The 15917-nt window shown below is 43.9% G+C and overlaps 1 protein-coding gene across 1 annotated transcript; it reads right to left on the bottom strand.

Moving 5' to 3' along the window:
- Positions 1 to 8248: 8248 nt before the first annotated feature.
- LOC100341902 (olfactory receptor 7A17-like) lies at positions 8249 to 9175 on the bottom strand. Its single transcript, XM_089316024.1, has one exon. It carries the CDS (start codon positions 9173 to 9175, stop codon positions 8249 to 8251), a length of 927 nt encoding a protein of 308 aa, XP_089172150.1.
- Positions 9176 to 15917: the final 6742 nt, after the last annotated feature.

Genomic DNA, 15917 nt, shown 5'->3' with positions numbered 1-15917 from the left:
TGGGGTGTGACCCAGCAATTATCATATTTCTTTCTATGCCTTCTGGCTTTTCCTTTTGGTGTGTGTTCCTCTGTCTTTCCCATAGAATGATTATAACTAAATTTAAAAGCAATAGATATGTCCTCACCCTATTTTTTCTTCAAAGCAAAAGGTTATTCGACCCAGGATCTACTTTTACTGAAACTGCTTGCTGCTTCTTATTCACAGCTCTGATGTGGCTTCTACTTCAATCATTTGCCTGGTTTCAATGGACACTTCAAGTAAATACAATAACTGAATATCAAGCAAGCAAAGGGGAAATGTGATCTTGTTATTGGAAAGAGACAGGCCTGACCATCAGGTGACCCTGAAGCTGAGGTTCTCAGCTTCCCTTCTCTGAGCATTTCCTGCGGTACCTGCTGGGTTCTCAGACTGACCTGCAAGGATTCTCTATTTGAAGTGTGAGTCCTCCCTGGGTGGCTGATGGTGGAGACTGAAGTAGAAAGAAGCAAATCATCCGTCCCTTAGTCAGATGATGACTCCAAAAGTGAACACACTTGGTGGATAACAGCAGGGCAATATCACAGCTCTCTTCCTGCTCTTTAGGTGCATCTCCCTCTTGTTATCTCAATCTTCCAGTCCCTGATTTCCCGGTGGTTATGCTGGGCTTGGCAGCAAGGAATTTTCCTGCTGACTACCTACCCTCAAGAGACCAGGTTAGCGGTCAGGTGAACCCAGATCTCATTGTTCCTTCTCTTGAACTCCTCTCATTCCAGAAGTCAAATCTCTCAGGAACCTAATTTCCTGGACATAAAGGTTTCAGGGTTGGCACTCTGGAATAGCCGATAAAGGCACTGCTTGCAGAGCAAGCATTCCGTATGGGCACTGGTTTGAGTCCTGGCTGCTCCACTTCTGACCCAGCTCCCTGCTAATGCTCCTGGGAAAGCAGTGGAGGATGAGCCAAGTCCTTAGGCCCCTGCATCCACATGGGAGCCCTGGAAGAAGCTCCAGGATCCTGGCTTCTGATAAACTCAGTTCCAGCCCTTGTGGCCATTTGAGGAGTGAACCAGCAGATCAAAGACCCTCCCCTGCCTCTCTGTAACTCTACCTTTCAAACAAATAAACTTTTTTATAAAAAAGACTTATCCAGAGTCCAAGACCAAAGAACTTTTCTCAAAGAGGTTCCTAGCATCTTTGAACCAAAAATTTTGTTGGGGACCCCACTCCTGAAATCTCCAGAAAATTGTTATATTCTCTCCTCAAGAGGAGGAGAAGTCATTGGCTGATGTAAAATCAGAGACTTTTCATTTGTTAAACTTTGATAGCTTATTGCACGATAAGAGCTGTCATTTAGTTCCTCGTTACAGAATGCTTGTTGATCTGAAGGGATATGCTTGTTTACAGCTTTGTCTTATTTTAGTTGAAACACAATTTATGTGAGAAGTTGTGATGTGTTGGTGCATGTTAGACATTTTCCATTTCTTTGAGTTGGGAACATCCATAATCCTCTTTCCTAGCTGTTTGGAAATACAGACAGCGTTATTATTAGCTATAGTCCCCCTCCTGTGCAGTAGGCACCAGGACTTCCTCCTCTTATCCAGCTGAGATGGTGGAACCATCCCCCCCCCCCCAGTCTCCTTGGCCTTTGGCAAACCCTATTCTACTGCCCACTTTATGAGCTCAGACTTTAGGATTCTGGTTATGAGTGATATTGTGTAGCATTTGTCCTTGCTTGCCTGGCTTATTTCACTTAACACATTGTCCTCCAGGTTCACCTATATTGTCCAAAATGAAAGCATTTCACTTTTAACATGGTGAAATAGTTTTCTATTGTGTGTATGTGTCATGTTAAAAATGCATTTATTTATGTTCATTTAAATGCTGAGAGAGGCAGAGACTGAGCAAGACAGATTTCCATCCATTGGTTACTCTCCCAAATGCCTACATCAACAGGGTCTGGGGAAGGCTGAAGCCAGGAGCCCAGGACTCAATCCGAGCAGTAGGAATCCAAGTACTTTAGCCATCACCTGATGCCTTCTGGAATGTTCAGTAGCAGGACAATTACTCAGAAATAAAGAAGGAACTTGAACCCAGAAAGTCTATATGGACCATGGCCATCCCAAGAGGTATCTTAAGGTTACCTCTCTGCCATAATCCCAGCCCCAGGACATCCACTTACATAGCCCTCTGTAATTTCCCTAATTGACACCCCCTCCAAGTCCTAGAGAAAAGCCTGCGTTCTTCCTGTTTGAGATGCAAGTTTCCTACACTGTCTTCTTTCAAGGGGTGTGACCATGTAAATCACATCAAGCCTGACTCCTTCCACTTGCAAAGACATAGTTCACCTCCAGGTATGCTTCAGACTAGGGGACTTCCCAGTGTTCCACCTGCTGCATGGAGGAAATGACAGCTATAACATCTTAGCATCTGTCTGTCCTGTGTGTGCACGTATGAGTGTTGGTGTGCTATGTCCATATGTGTTATGTCCATAGATAAAATGACAGCTATAACAACTTAGCATCTATTTGTCAGTGTGTGTGCACATTGTGCATATGTGCATATGTGTGTTGTTACCTTATGTGCATGTGTGTGCTTGTGTCCATACATGATGCCACATTAACTTTGAATTAAGTGGACATCCAAAATGACATGAAATTAACCCAAATGTATTTCAAAACTCATATGATTTGGAAAAATACTCACTAAACAAGGCTGGCTTGATGTTTTGTTTTAGTGATAAACAGTGGGGCTTATGGCAAGAGAAACAGTCAAGTCTTTAACTTGAGGACTGTAGCTTAGATGGCTGCCTTGCCTTCACACACTGTTGAGATACTTAACATAAAAATAACAGCAGCTGATTTCTGGCTAGGATTGTTCAATGATATGTACAATTTGCATGGGAAATTCAAACATAATTGATAAGAAGGTGAAAACTAAGTGAATGTGAGTATCATAAACATTAGTAAATGGACTGTTGTCTCCAAAATCTTTTCCATTATCTGAAATATTAAGAATACATGGTGTTGGGGCACCGGATTCTGTCCCGGTTGCCCCTCTTCCAGGCCAGCCCTCTGCTGTGGCCAGGGAGTGCAGTGGAGGATGGCCCAGGTGCTTGGGCCCTGCACCCCATGGGAGACCAGGAAAAGCACCTGGCTCCTGGCTCCTGCCATCGGATCAGCGCGGTGCGCCGGCCGCAGCGCGCCAGCCGCGGCGGCCATTGGAGGGTGAATCAACGGCAAAAGGAAGACCTTTCTCTCTGTCTCTCTCTCTCTCTGTCCACTCTGCCTGTCAAAAAAAAAAAAAAAAGAATACATGGTGTTAACTAAAATATTAGGATGATGATCCTTGTCATTTCTAAAGAGCTCAAATACTAAACATGAACTATGATGCATGAGTTAAAGGTGCTAGACTTGAAACATCCTTCATCTATGGTTTAAAGCAGCTAAATAGACTTGGCTTGCTCACAGGAACTGTGTTAGGAGAAAATGACACACGTTTCAGGAGAAGATGCAGTGCTGTTTGCCCATTCATACTTGCTAAGATTTAAAAGTCTTTTTTAAATAAGATTTTATTTAGGGCTGGCACTGCGGCTCACTAGGCTAATCCTCCACCTGTGGCACTGGCACCCTGGGTTCTAGTCCCGGTTGGAGTGCCGGATTCTGTCCCGGTTGCTCCTCTTCCAGTCCAGTTCTCTGCTGTGGCCTGGGAAGGCAGTGGAGGATGGCCCAAGTGCTTGGCCGCTGCACCTGCATGGGAGACTAGGAGGAAGCACCTGGCTCCTGGTTTCAGATCGGTGCGGCGTGCTGGCCGTAGCGGCCATTAGGGGAGTGAACCAATGGAAGGAAGACCATTCTCTCTCTCTCTCTCACTGTGTAACTCTGCCTTTCAAGAAAAAAAAGACTTTATTTACTTTGAGAGGCAGAGTTACAGATAGAGGGAGGGAGGGAGGGAGAGAGAGAGAGAGAGAGAGAGAGAGAGTGTCTTCCATCTGCTGGTTCACTTGCCAAATGGCCGCAATGGCTGGAGCTGGGCCGATCCAAAGCCAAGAGCCAGGAGCTTCTTCCAAGTCTCCCATGCAGGTGTAGGGGCCCAAGGCCATAGCAGAAAGCTGGATCAGAAGTGGAGCAGCCAGGACTCAAATTGGCACAAATATGGGATGCTGGCACTGCATGCAACAGCTTAACCTTCTACACCACAGAATTACACCCTGTAATTCTTTTCTTTCTTTTTAAAAAATATTTATTTATTTATTCATTTGAAAATCAGAGTTACACAGAGGAGAGGCAGAAAGAGGTTTTCCATCCATTGGTTTGCTCCCTAGATGACTGGAATGGCCGGAACTGTGCTGATCTGAAGCCAGGAGCCAGGAGTTTCCTCTGGGTCTCCCATGTGTGTGCAGGGGCCCAAGGACTTGGGCCATCCTCCACTGCCTTCCAGGGCCATAAAGAGAGGTGGATTGGAAATGCAGCAGCTGCCAATCAAACTGGCACCCATATGGGATGCTGGGACTGCAGGTGGCGGCTTTACCCATGATGCCACAGCGCCGGCCCCTGCAATCATTTCCTTATCTGTCAAGCTAAATAAGCATGTGGGTTTGATAACCATTTACTTTATCTGATCAGATTGCCTTGCTAGCTTTTGTCTTTGTATATTTGTTTGCATTCTTTAAGACATGATAACTTTAGATATTATTTTCCTCTTCCCATTTTATTTGGAAATCTCTGACAATTCATTGGGAATCATTTATGCATGTGAATGTCTGTACATATTTTGCCTTTTTTTTTTTTTTTTGGACAGGCAGAGTGGACAGTGAGAGAGAGAGAGAGACAGAGAGAAAGGTCTTCCTTTTGCCATTGGTTCACCCTCCAATGGCCGCCACGGCCGGCGCACCGCACTGATCCGATGGCAGGAGCCAGGTACTTCTCCTGGTCTCCCATGGGGTGCAGGGCCCAAGCACTTGGGCCATCCTCCACTGCACTCCTGGGCCACAGCAAAGAGCTGGCCTGGAAGAGGGGCAACTGGGACAGAATCCGGAGCCTGGACCGGGACTAGAACCCTGTGTGCCGGTGCCGCAAGGTGGAGGATTAGCCTAGTGAGCCGCAGTGCTGACCATGTTTTGCTTTTAAAAATAAAAAGTATGAGGCTGGCATTTGGTGTACTGGGTAAAACCACTGCCTGCAATGCTGGCATTCAATATGAGTGCTGGGTCATGTCCCAGTTACTCCACTTCCGATGGCCTGGGTTCTTGGGCCCCTGCACCCATGTGGGAGACCTGGAAGAAGCTCCTGGCTTGTGGCTTCGGATCAGCCCAGCTCCTGCTGTTGTGGCCATTTGGGGACTCAACCAGTAGATAGAGGAGCTGACCTCTCTCTCTCTCTGTCCCTCTGTCTGTAACTCTGATTTTCAAGTAAATAAAAAAATCTTTTTTTAAAAAAAGAGTGTCAGATTCCATTATTGCTTAGTTGCCTGTTTCTTTTTATTTCACCCTCCAACTTTCTTACTCTGATGTGAAATGCAAGCTGCATCACAGAACACATGAAGAGGTTCCATAATGTCTAGAACACTGCATTGTGTAAATAAGAATATGCATTTTTATTTTTATTTATATATTTTATTATGAGAAAACATGTTCAGGATATATGATGATGGCACACGATTGTGTGGTGAAAAAGAGATCAGTGAGGACTATAGCAGAATTATTATTCTTAAAGAATATGACCCCCAAAAAGCATGTCATGTTGAGGTGTTTTTCACTTCATTTATGCTTTAAAATATTTTTATATGTTTACTTTCAGTTTGCTTGAATTACAGAGAGACATGTAGAGAGACAGAGATAAAGAAGAGAGACAAGGATATCTGTGTGTATACATATGGGGGGGAGAAAGAGAGAGAGAGAGAGAGAGAGAGAGAGAGAATGAATCTTCCATCCTTTGCTTTACTCCCCAGATGCCTGCAGTAACCAGTGCTGGGCAAGGCTAAAGCCAGAAGCCATGGTTGCAAATTTTGTCTCCCACATGTGTCTCAGGGACCCAAGTGCTTGAGCCATCAACTGATGCCTCCCTGGGAAAAAGAAGCTGGACTGGCCATGGAGATGGGACCGTAACCCAGGTCCACTCCCATGGGGCGTAGTCACAGCAGCAGCGGCTTGAGTGATAACACCAAGCACCCATGGCATTTGCAAGTTTTCTTGTGGATAGTTTCAGATTAATGTGCACTTTTAAGAAATACACTTTAACTCAGTTCCCTCCATGGTAGCATCTTGCAAAAGACGGTAAAATATCACACATGGGAGGCCGGCACTGTGGCACAATAGGTTAATCCTCTCCCTGCAGCGCCGGCATCCCATATAGGCTCTGGTTCTGGTGCTGGCTGCTCCTCTTCCCACCCAGCTCTCTGCTGTGGCCTGGGAAAGCAGTAGAAGATGGTTCAAGTGCTTGGGCCCCTGCACCCACATGGGAGACCTGAAAAAACCTCCTGGCTCCTGGCTTCGGATCGACACAGCTCTGGCCATTGCAGCCATTTGGGGAGTGAACCAGCAGACAAAAGACCTTTCTCTGTCTCTCCCTCTCACTGTCTGTAACTCTACCTCTCAAATAAATAAATAAATAATCTTAAAAAATCATACATGGGCCACTAACGCTAAGAACAACCAAAATACACAGCATGCACATAAAGCGCTATGCATCAGAAGCCCCCAGTGTGGCTCATTCACATCCATAACCACATAATGTCCAACCTCTCTCCACCATTCATGTGTTGGAATCATTTCAAGATGCTGTTTAGATGATAAACATCTGTGTTATAAAGAGAGATGAAGTAGATCCCCTCTGGGGCCCTGTCCTGCAGACTCTGTAGTGGAAACTATGGACATGGGGCTGGTGTAAAAACAAGACCTAGGGGCCAGCGCTGTGGCATAAGGGGTTAAGCCACCACCTGAAGTGCTGGCATCCCATATGGGTGCTGGTTCAAGTCCCGGCTGCTCCACTTTTGACCCGGATCTGTGCTGTGGCCTGGGAAAACAGTGGAAGATGGCCCAAGTCCTTGGGTCTTTGCATCCACGTGGGAGATCCATTAGAATCTTCTGGCTCCTGGCTTCGGATTGGCCCAGCTCTGGCCATTACAGCCACTAGGGGAGTGAACCAGCAGATGGAAGACTTTCTCTCTCTCTCTCTCTCTCCCCTCCTTTGCTCCTCCATAACTCTGCCTTTCAAATAAATTAATAAATCTTTTTTTAACTAAAATTTAATGAATATAAATTTCCAAAGTGCAGAATATTGATTACAATGACTTCCCCCCCATAACGTCCCTCCAACCCGCAACCCTCCCCTTATCCACTCCCTCTCCCCTTCCATTCATGTCAAAATTCATTTTCAATTCTCTTTATATACAGAAGATCAGATTAGCATACATTAACTCAAGATTTCAACAGTTTGCTCCCACACAGAAACATAAAGTGAAAAATACTGTTTGAGTACTAGTTATAGCAATAAATCTTTAAAAGAAAAAGAAGCAGGATCCTATATATGAGACTAAAACTCAATGATAAATAATAAGACACAAGAATGTATTAAATGGCACGTTATCTGGAAGAGATATTAAAGTAGTGATAAACAGAAATGATTCACTTTATAAAAGAGAAAAAATACAGTTTCAGAATTGCGTACTACAGATTTCATACATGACTTTAGTTTGCACAAGTATTGTAACCATAGAAGTAAAACGCATGACTTTTAAAATATAATTTTATTTAAGGTATACAAATCTCATGTATTTCCTGCACACAGATTCAGGAACACAGTGATTCTTCCCTTCCTACCTCCCTCCCGCCCACACTCCTATTCTTCTTCCTCCTCCCTCTCCTATCCCCATTCCTATATTTTACAAAGATCTCAGTTAACTTTATACTTGTTAGATTAACCCTCCATTAAGATACTACTCAGTACAATATATGTCAACTAGGAATATTGATAAGATATTCCTACTGTCTCATGAGGCAAATAGAAATTTCTACCTATTTCTGTTCAATTTTAGGAATAACTTTGGGAAAGAAGGAAAACATCAAAGGGGAAAACGAAGGATACTGAAGAGAGCAGAGCATAATAAGTGAGTTACTTAACTTGTATAGAGTAGTTGATTTCAACAATCGAAACCCCAGTAAGTAAGCAATGGGAGAAAATTCTGTCCTCACAATCAGATTTAAGAGTGAGAATTCCTGAGACTTTGCGTCCTGCTATTCTTGGCACTCCTTCAGCCCTAAGGCAATTGCCCATCATGTTTTCCTGCCCAAAAATATTTGCAGAGCCCTCTTTATCTCTTTATTCCTCAGACTGTAGATGAAGGGGTTCAGCATGGGGGTGACCACGGTGTACATCACCGAGGCTGTTGCAGTTGAGTGTGAGTCTTGGGTAATGGGAGAAGTAATGTACACACCTAGCCCTGTGCAATAAAATAAGGAGACGATGGAAAGGTGAGAGGCACAGGTGGAGAATGCTTTATACTTCCCCTGAGCTGAGGAGATGGCACGGACGGAGGAGACAATCTTAGAGTAGGAGTAAAGGATCCCAGCCATGGGGCCTCCTCCCAGGAGCACAACTGTAAAATAGATGACCACATCATTCAGAAAGGTGTCAGAGCAGGCACTGTGGATCATCTGATTCAGTTCACAAAAAAACTGGGGAACTTCTAGGTGTGTGCAGGACAGCTGTAGCACCAGTAGGCTGTGTAACAAGGCATGCAGGACACTGATGACCCAGCACACCAGGACCAGCTGCACACAGAGCTGGGGGTTCATGATGACCGTGTAGTGCAGGGGGTGACAGATGGCCACAAATCTGTCATAGGCCATCACAGCCAGGAGGAAGTTGTCTAAACCTCCAAAAAGCAAGTAGAAATACATCTGGGTGATGCAGCCTGCATAGGTGATGGCTTTGCTCTGCGTCTGGATGTTCACCAGCATCTTGGGGACGGTGGTGGAGGTGAAGCAGACGTCCACCAAGGACAGGTTGGAGAGGAAGAAGTACATGGGTGTGTGGAGGTGGGGGTCTGAGAGGATGGCCAGGACGATGAGCAGGTTCCCAGCCACAGTGACCAGGTACATGGAGAGGAAGAGCCCAAATATGAGGGGCTGCAGTGCTGGGTCCTCTGAGAATCCCAGAAGAAGAAATGTTGAAAGTCGTGTTTCATTGCCTGGTTCCATTTGGCTGAGATGATGACCAGGAAGGACAAAAACAGCATGTCTACTTTTTGCATACAGTCATTGCCCACAGAATGAAATGCATGAATAGTAATTACTTGTTGGAGTAGTGATTTATGTATTTATGCATGGGTCTATCTGGTTCCATTTTGGAGAATCCCTGTTGGCATACCCAAGTAGGGTTTCTATTTGGTTCTTGCTTAGGTTTGAACTCTTACTCTGCTTCCTAATCTATCCTGGTTGGCAGTAAGTGTCAGGTTATTTAGTTGTGTTCTTGCCACTGACATCAGAGACCCAGATGGAGTTTCCAGCTCCTGGCTTTCTCCGGGCAGAGCACTAACTGTTGCAGGCATATGTGGAGTGATCCAGAGTACACTGTATTACTCTATGTCTCTTTCCCTCTGTGATTGTCTGCTTCTCCAACAAATGAAAACAAATATAGGTAAAAATGTAAGAAAATGCACTTACATTGTTTATATCCTTCCAGAGTCACCATCCTATTTTTCTCTTCCCTCAGATCATTGTTATACTTTTCCTGGAGCCACTTCTCAATCTCTGCTCTATCTGTTCTTTCAGCACCGTCATTTTGTTGCCAACAAAGGAGTGCTGTGTGGCTGGTTTCAATGAACACTTCTGTTTTCCAGCATCACAGATAAATACAGTGAATAATTATCAAGAAAGAAGAGTAAGAATACAACCTGTTTATCTGAATTAGACTTGCTTGGACATCAGGTGACTTCACAGAAACATTCTCAGCTTCCACTCTCTCGGAGCCATTCCTGCAGTAGTGAGTGGGCTCTCAGGCTCACCTAGATGGGTTCTCTCAGAAGAGAACCCCCATATGGACAAGTTATTCCTCCCTGGATCATTGATGATGGAGACAGAAGCTTTAGAAGTGACAAGACAGCAGGAAGGAGTACAGCAGTGGTTTCAGAGTCAGATCAAGACTCCAAAAGCAACCACTGTGTTTTGTCCAGGTCGAGGTTGTACTCTTGATGGACCACAGAAGAGGACTGTATTTACAGCTCCCTGTCTCTGTTCATTAGTCACAGCTCCCTCTTGGTGTTCCAGCCTCTGCACTCCTGATTTCCCTGCAGGGACACTGGTCTGGGCAGAAAAAAAAAAACCATTTTTTCCCCTGCTGATTCTCTATTCCCAAGAGAACAGGTAAGAAGTCAGGTGTGTACTTAGCTGTTATTATTCTTTCTCTGTGAACTCCTCTGCCTCCTATAGGTCAAATCTCCCACCAATTTATTTTTCTTGAGTTAAAATGTTCTCTGGGGTCAAAGAACTTATCTTGTTAGTTGCCTACAGCTTTCAAACATCTCTTGGGAATGCCAGCTCCTGATATCTTCAAAACTTCATATTCCCTTCCCTCTTCAAGAAGGGAAAACTATGGCAGACATTTGTTGTAGCCATTAAGATGCCGTTGGGATGCCCAAGACTCATATAAGGGGTCCATTTTTCAAGTCTAGGCTGTGCTTTCAATCCAGATTCTACTGATGTTCACTGTGGGAGACAGCAGGTGATGGCTCATGTGGTTGGGTCCTTGGTACTCACATGGGAAAACCAGATAGTGGGTCCTGATCAGCTTTCCACACTCTTGACTGTCATGAGCTATTGGGGATCACACCAGGAGATGGAAGATCTCCCTCTCTCTTGTTCTCAACCTTTCATAATGAAATATCATTGACCATTCCATATTAGCAAACATTTCAAAACCCTTTTCAAAAGAAAAAAAGGAGAAACTATTTCTCTGATGTAAAACATCATGGTATTTTTTAGATTCATCACACTTTTGCCAGAAAAATGGAAAATTACAGCACACTTTAAGAACTGCCTTTTACACAGCTCCAGACTTTGCAGTCATCTGGGGAGTGAACCAGCATATTGAAGACATCTCTCTCTCGCTCGCTCACTTGCTCTCACTCTCTCTCTCTCTGCCTCTACCTCTCTGTAACTCCAACTTTCAAATAAATAAATAAACCTTAAAAGAAGAACCACCTTTTAGTTCTCATTAACAAATGTTTGTCAATTAGAGGAGATGAGCTGATATATGGTTTATTTTGCTTTTAGTTGACATAATGAAGGGGGCAGTGCAGTGTCTAGATGCACGTATACATTGTGCCGTGATCAAAGCAAACCTATCACCTTAAACGCTGGTCACTTCCTTGAGTTGGGAACATTCAGAATCCTCTCTTCTAGCTATTTGGAACACAGAGAGCACTATTGTTAACTGTGGTCACCCTACTGGGTGGTAGACACCAGAAGGTTTTCTTCTTATCCAACTGAAACGTTGAATGCACTAACCAACCTCTGCCATCACACGCTGCCACCTGCTCACCCTGATCTTTGCTAACCACTATTCCACTGTCCACTTCCATGAAATCAACTTGATAAGATTCTGCTCACAAGTGCCATCATGTGGTAATTCTCCTCTGTGCCTGGCTAATTCACTTATTCTAATGATCTCTGGGTTCATCCGTGGTTTCCCAAAATGAGAGCGCTCCATTCTGCTTTTAGACTGAATACCATTCATTGTGCTGATGTGTCATATTGAAAAGATTATCTGTTGATGTGTATTTGAAAGGTAGTGAGACAATGAGAGACAGCAAAGACAGATCCAGATCTCCTATTCATTGGTTTACATCAAAATTATCACAAGTGAGTCTGGGCCATGATAAAACCAAGAGCCCAAAACTCAACCAGGTGTCCCATGTGGGCAGTGGAGACCCAGAAACATGGGCCACCACCTGCTGCTCTTAAGATGTGCATTAGCAGGAAGTTGAATCTGAAGCATAGTGGGGATCAAACCCCATATAGTATGAAATGGAATGTGGGCCTCTTGAGGAGTATCTCCACTGCTGGGAGAATACACACCCCTTGACATCTATTTATATCATCATCTGTGTTTCCCATTAAAAAATACCCAAGATCCTTGAGAAAAATTTACTTCCTTCCTCCATTTTATATAAATTTCCTAATCTGTCCTTGGTAAAGGGTTGTAACTCTGTCTATCAAAGTAGCTTTGATTCCTTCCACTTGCAAAGGCATGGTTTTGATGGAACTGTCAAACCAGGGAAATTTATGTTCCAGACCTGCTGCACAGAGAAAATCACAGCTATCAAACTTTGGGGTAATATGTGTATTTTTTTTTCAAAAATTTATTTGTTTATTTGAAATACAGATTTACAGAAAGGTTGAGAGATTGAGAGAGAGAGAGAGACAGAGAGAGACAGATGGAGAGAGATCTTCTGTCTGCTGGTTTACTCCCCCAAAGGGCTGCAATAAACACTGCTGGGCAGAGCCAAAGCCAGAATTCCAGGGCTTCGTCTAGGTCTCACACATGGGTGCAGGGGCCTAAGCACTTGGGCCAACTTCTGTTGCTTTCCCTGGTGCATTATTAGGGAGCTTGTTCTGAAGTTTAGCAGCCATGACTTGAATGGTGCTCATATAGGATGTTGGTGCCACACAGCAGCTTAATCTGCTACACAACATTGCCAGCCCCAAGATGTTCTGGGTGTTTTCATGCATTCAGGTGAATTTGCAATGTGTGTATGTCCACATGTATGTTTATGTTCACACACATGATTGGCTGTAGTTCACATGGTACCAGGTTGACTTGGAAAGAATTGCACACACATAAATTAGTCCCCATGCTTACACAAGTTGATATGCATTTGTGTGATGGCTAGTGATCCTGAGCATTTTCTCAAGTGTTGTTGGATTTTTGAATTTCCTCTCTTAAAAATGCCTGTCCAAGCCCTTTGCCCATTCCTTAACTGGATTGTTTTGTTGTTGTTGAGTTTCTTGAGCTCTTGGTAGATTCTGGTTACTAATCCTTTATCAGTTGGATAGTTTGAAAATATTGTCTCTCATTCTGTCAGATGCCTCTTCACTTTGCTGAGTGTTCCTTTTGCAGTGCAGAAACTTCTCAGCTTGATGTAATCCCATTTGTCAATTTTGGCTTTGATTATCTAGCTTCTGGGGTATATTCCAAGAAGTTTTTGCCTATGCCAATCTCCTCCAGAGTTTCTCCAATGTTCTCTAGTATTTTGATGGTATCATGTCATAGATTTAGGTGTTTGATCCATTTTGAGTGGGTTTTCTGTGTAAGGTGTAAGGTAGGGGTCTTGCTTTCTACTTCTGCAGGTGGAAATACAGTTTTCCCAGCACGATTCATAGAAGAGACTGTCCTTGCTCCAGGGATTGCTTTTAGCTCCTTTGTCAAAGATAAGTTAGTTCTAGATGTGTAGATTGATTCCTGGAGTTTCTTTTTTTTTTTTTTTTTTTTTTTTTTTTTTGACAGGCAGAGTGGACAGTGAGATAGAGAGACAGAGAGAGAAAGGTCTTCCTTTTGCCGTTGGTTCACCCTCCAATGGCCGCCGCTGCAGCCGGCGCACTGCGCTGATCCGATGGCAGGAGCCAGGATCCAGGTGCTTTTCCTGGTCTCCCATGGGGTGCAGGGCCCAAGCACCTGGGCCATCCTCCACTGCACTCCCTGGCCATAGCAGAGAGCTGGCCTGGAAGAGGGGCAACCGGGACAGAATCCGGCGCCCCAACCGGGACTAGAACCCGGTGTGCCGGCGCCGCAAGGTGGAGGATTAGCCTATTGAGCCACGGCGCCGGCCCGATTCCTGGAGTTTCTATTCTATTCCATTGATCTACACATCTATTTTTTTGCCAGTATCAGACTGTTTTGATTGTAACTGCCCTGTGGTATGTCTTGAAATTTGGTATTGTGATGCCTCCAGCTTTCTTTTTGTTGTGTAAGATTGCTTTAGCTATTCAGGGCCTCAAGATTCCATATGAATTTCAGCATCATTTTCTCTATACCTGAGAAGAATGGCCTTGGTATTTTGATTGGGATCACATTGAATGTGTAAATTGTTTCCTGTAGTATGGACATTTTGATGATATTGATTCTTCCAATCCATGAACTTGGAAGATTTTTCCATTTTATGTGTGTGTGTCTCCTTTTTCTTTCTTTAAAGATTTTTTTTTGATCATAGAGATCTTTGTCCTCCTTGGTTAAATTTATTCAAGGGATTTAATCTTTTGTAGCTGTTGTGAATAGGATTGATCTTAGAAGTTCTTTCTCAGCCATGGCATTGCCTGTGTATTGATTTTTGTGTGTTAATACACAATGGGATACTGTTCAGCTATTGGAAGAAGGACATTCTGTCACTCTAGACAACATGAATGCCCTTGGAGGACATCATGATAAGAGCAATAAGCCAGGCACAGAAGGACAAATACCACATGACTCACTGATAAGCAGCATCTTGCAGAGTTGGTCTCATAGAAATAGACAAGGAAAGAGTGGTTAGCAAATGCCAGGGAGTGTAGGTGGAAGAGGAGACTGGGGAGTGGCTGGTCAAGTGGTACAAGATTTTGATGGACAAGAGGAATAAATTCTGTAGTCTACTGCACAGTAGGATGACTACAGTTAACAATAAGGCTCAGTATATCCCAAAATATCTACAAGAGAGGATTCTGAATGTTTCCTTCTCAAAGATATGCTCCTTGTTTGAGGTGATTGATATGCTAATTACCCTGATTTGATCATAACATAGTGCATACATGTACCCAATGTTCAGTGTCCCCCATACATTGTGTCAAATAAAATAAAATACAAATATCACTCTTTTAACTCACAGACATGTGAAAAACTAAGTGACAGTAAATAAATGCAATCTAATTTCTCATTCATGGTGGGAAGAACCACTATATTCTTAAAGTCATATTTATAAAAAATTGTTATTAAAATTTTTAACTCATTATAAGTGAAGAGCCCTTGTTTTACATAGAGAAACAGTTTTTCCCTTCTTGAAGAGGGAAATACCATTGTTCCTGATATGTCTGCAGCTGCATCCCCAACCATACTTTTGGATTAGAGAACACTAGGGATTTCTTGAAGATGAGTTTTTCCATCTTGCATTCTGGAGAAAGTGTTGAATCAAATAGGGTCAGTGGCTGAAAGCATTGCCCTCTAGGAGGCAGGAGAATCCACAGAGAAAGAATAATCAACTCTGAGCACACATGACTTCAATCAGGTCTCGTGGGAACAGAGGATTGGCCAGAAAGTTTCTGCCCAGACCAAAGTCCCCATGGGGAAATCAGGTGCTCATAGGTCAGAGCCCCAGGAGGAAGATGTGCCTACTGTGCAGAGACAGGGAGCTGTAATTCACCGCAATCTTCATCTGGCTCAGGGACTGATGTTTGACTCCTTCCTGCTGTCTCTGTGGGACAGAGCTTCAGTGTCCATCATCATCCATCCCTGGAGGAGTCACACCTCTGCCCAGAGACCTTCCTCCCAGAGAACCCATGCAGGTGAGTCTGAGAGCCCAGCAGGCCCTGCAGGAAAGGCCCAGAGTGGAAGTTGAGAGCTTACCCAAGGTCACCTGATAGCCAATCCTGTCTATTTCAGATAGAGAGATTGGGGTGTTCATTTACTCTCATGCTTAAGTATTGTAATTATTCATGGTGTCAAAATACAGGAGTGCCCTCTGAAACTAGCAACACAGGATTCCTTGTTGACAATTAGATGATCCTAGTGGAAGCCCTGTCAGAGCAGGAATTCAGAAGCACAAAGAAGTTCTGTAAAAGTAGAACAGGGATCCAAGAATCTTGGCAATTAAGGGGTATACAGAAAGATGGTGGGGGGCCGACACCGTGGCATACTGGGTTGTCTCTGTAGTGTTGACATCCCAAAATGGTGCTAGTTCTAGTCCCAGCTGCTCCT

Source organism: Oryctolagus cuniculus, chromosome 16 (assembly GCF_051225735.1).
Source record: "Oryctolagus cuniculus isolate XC-2025 breed Fujian yellow rabbit chromosome 16, ASM5122573v1, whole genome shotgun sequence".
NCBI lineage: Eukaryota > Metazoa > Chordata > Mammalia > Lagomorpha > Leporidae > Oryctolagus > Oryctolagus cuniculus.
Note: the sequence above shows the minus strand (reverse complement) of the source record. Positions and strands in the feature narration are given on the sequence as shown.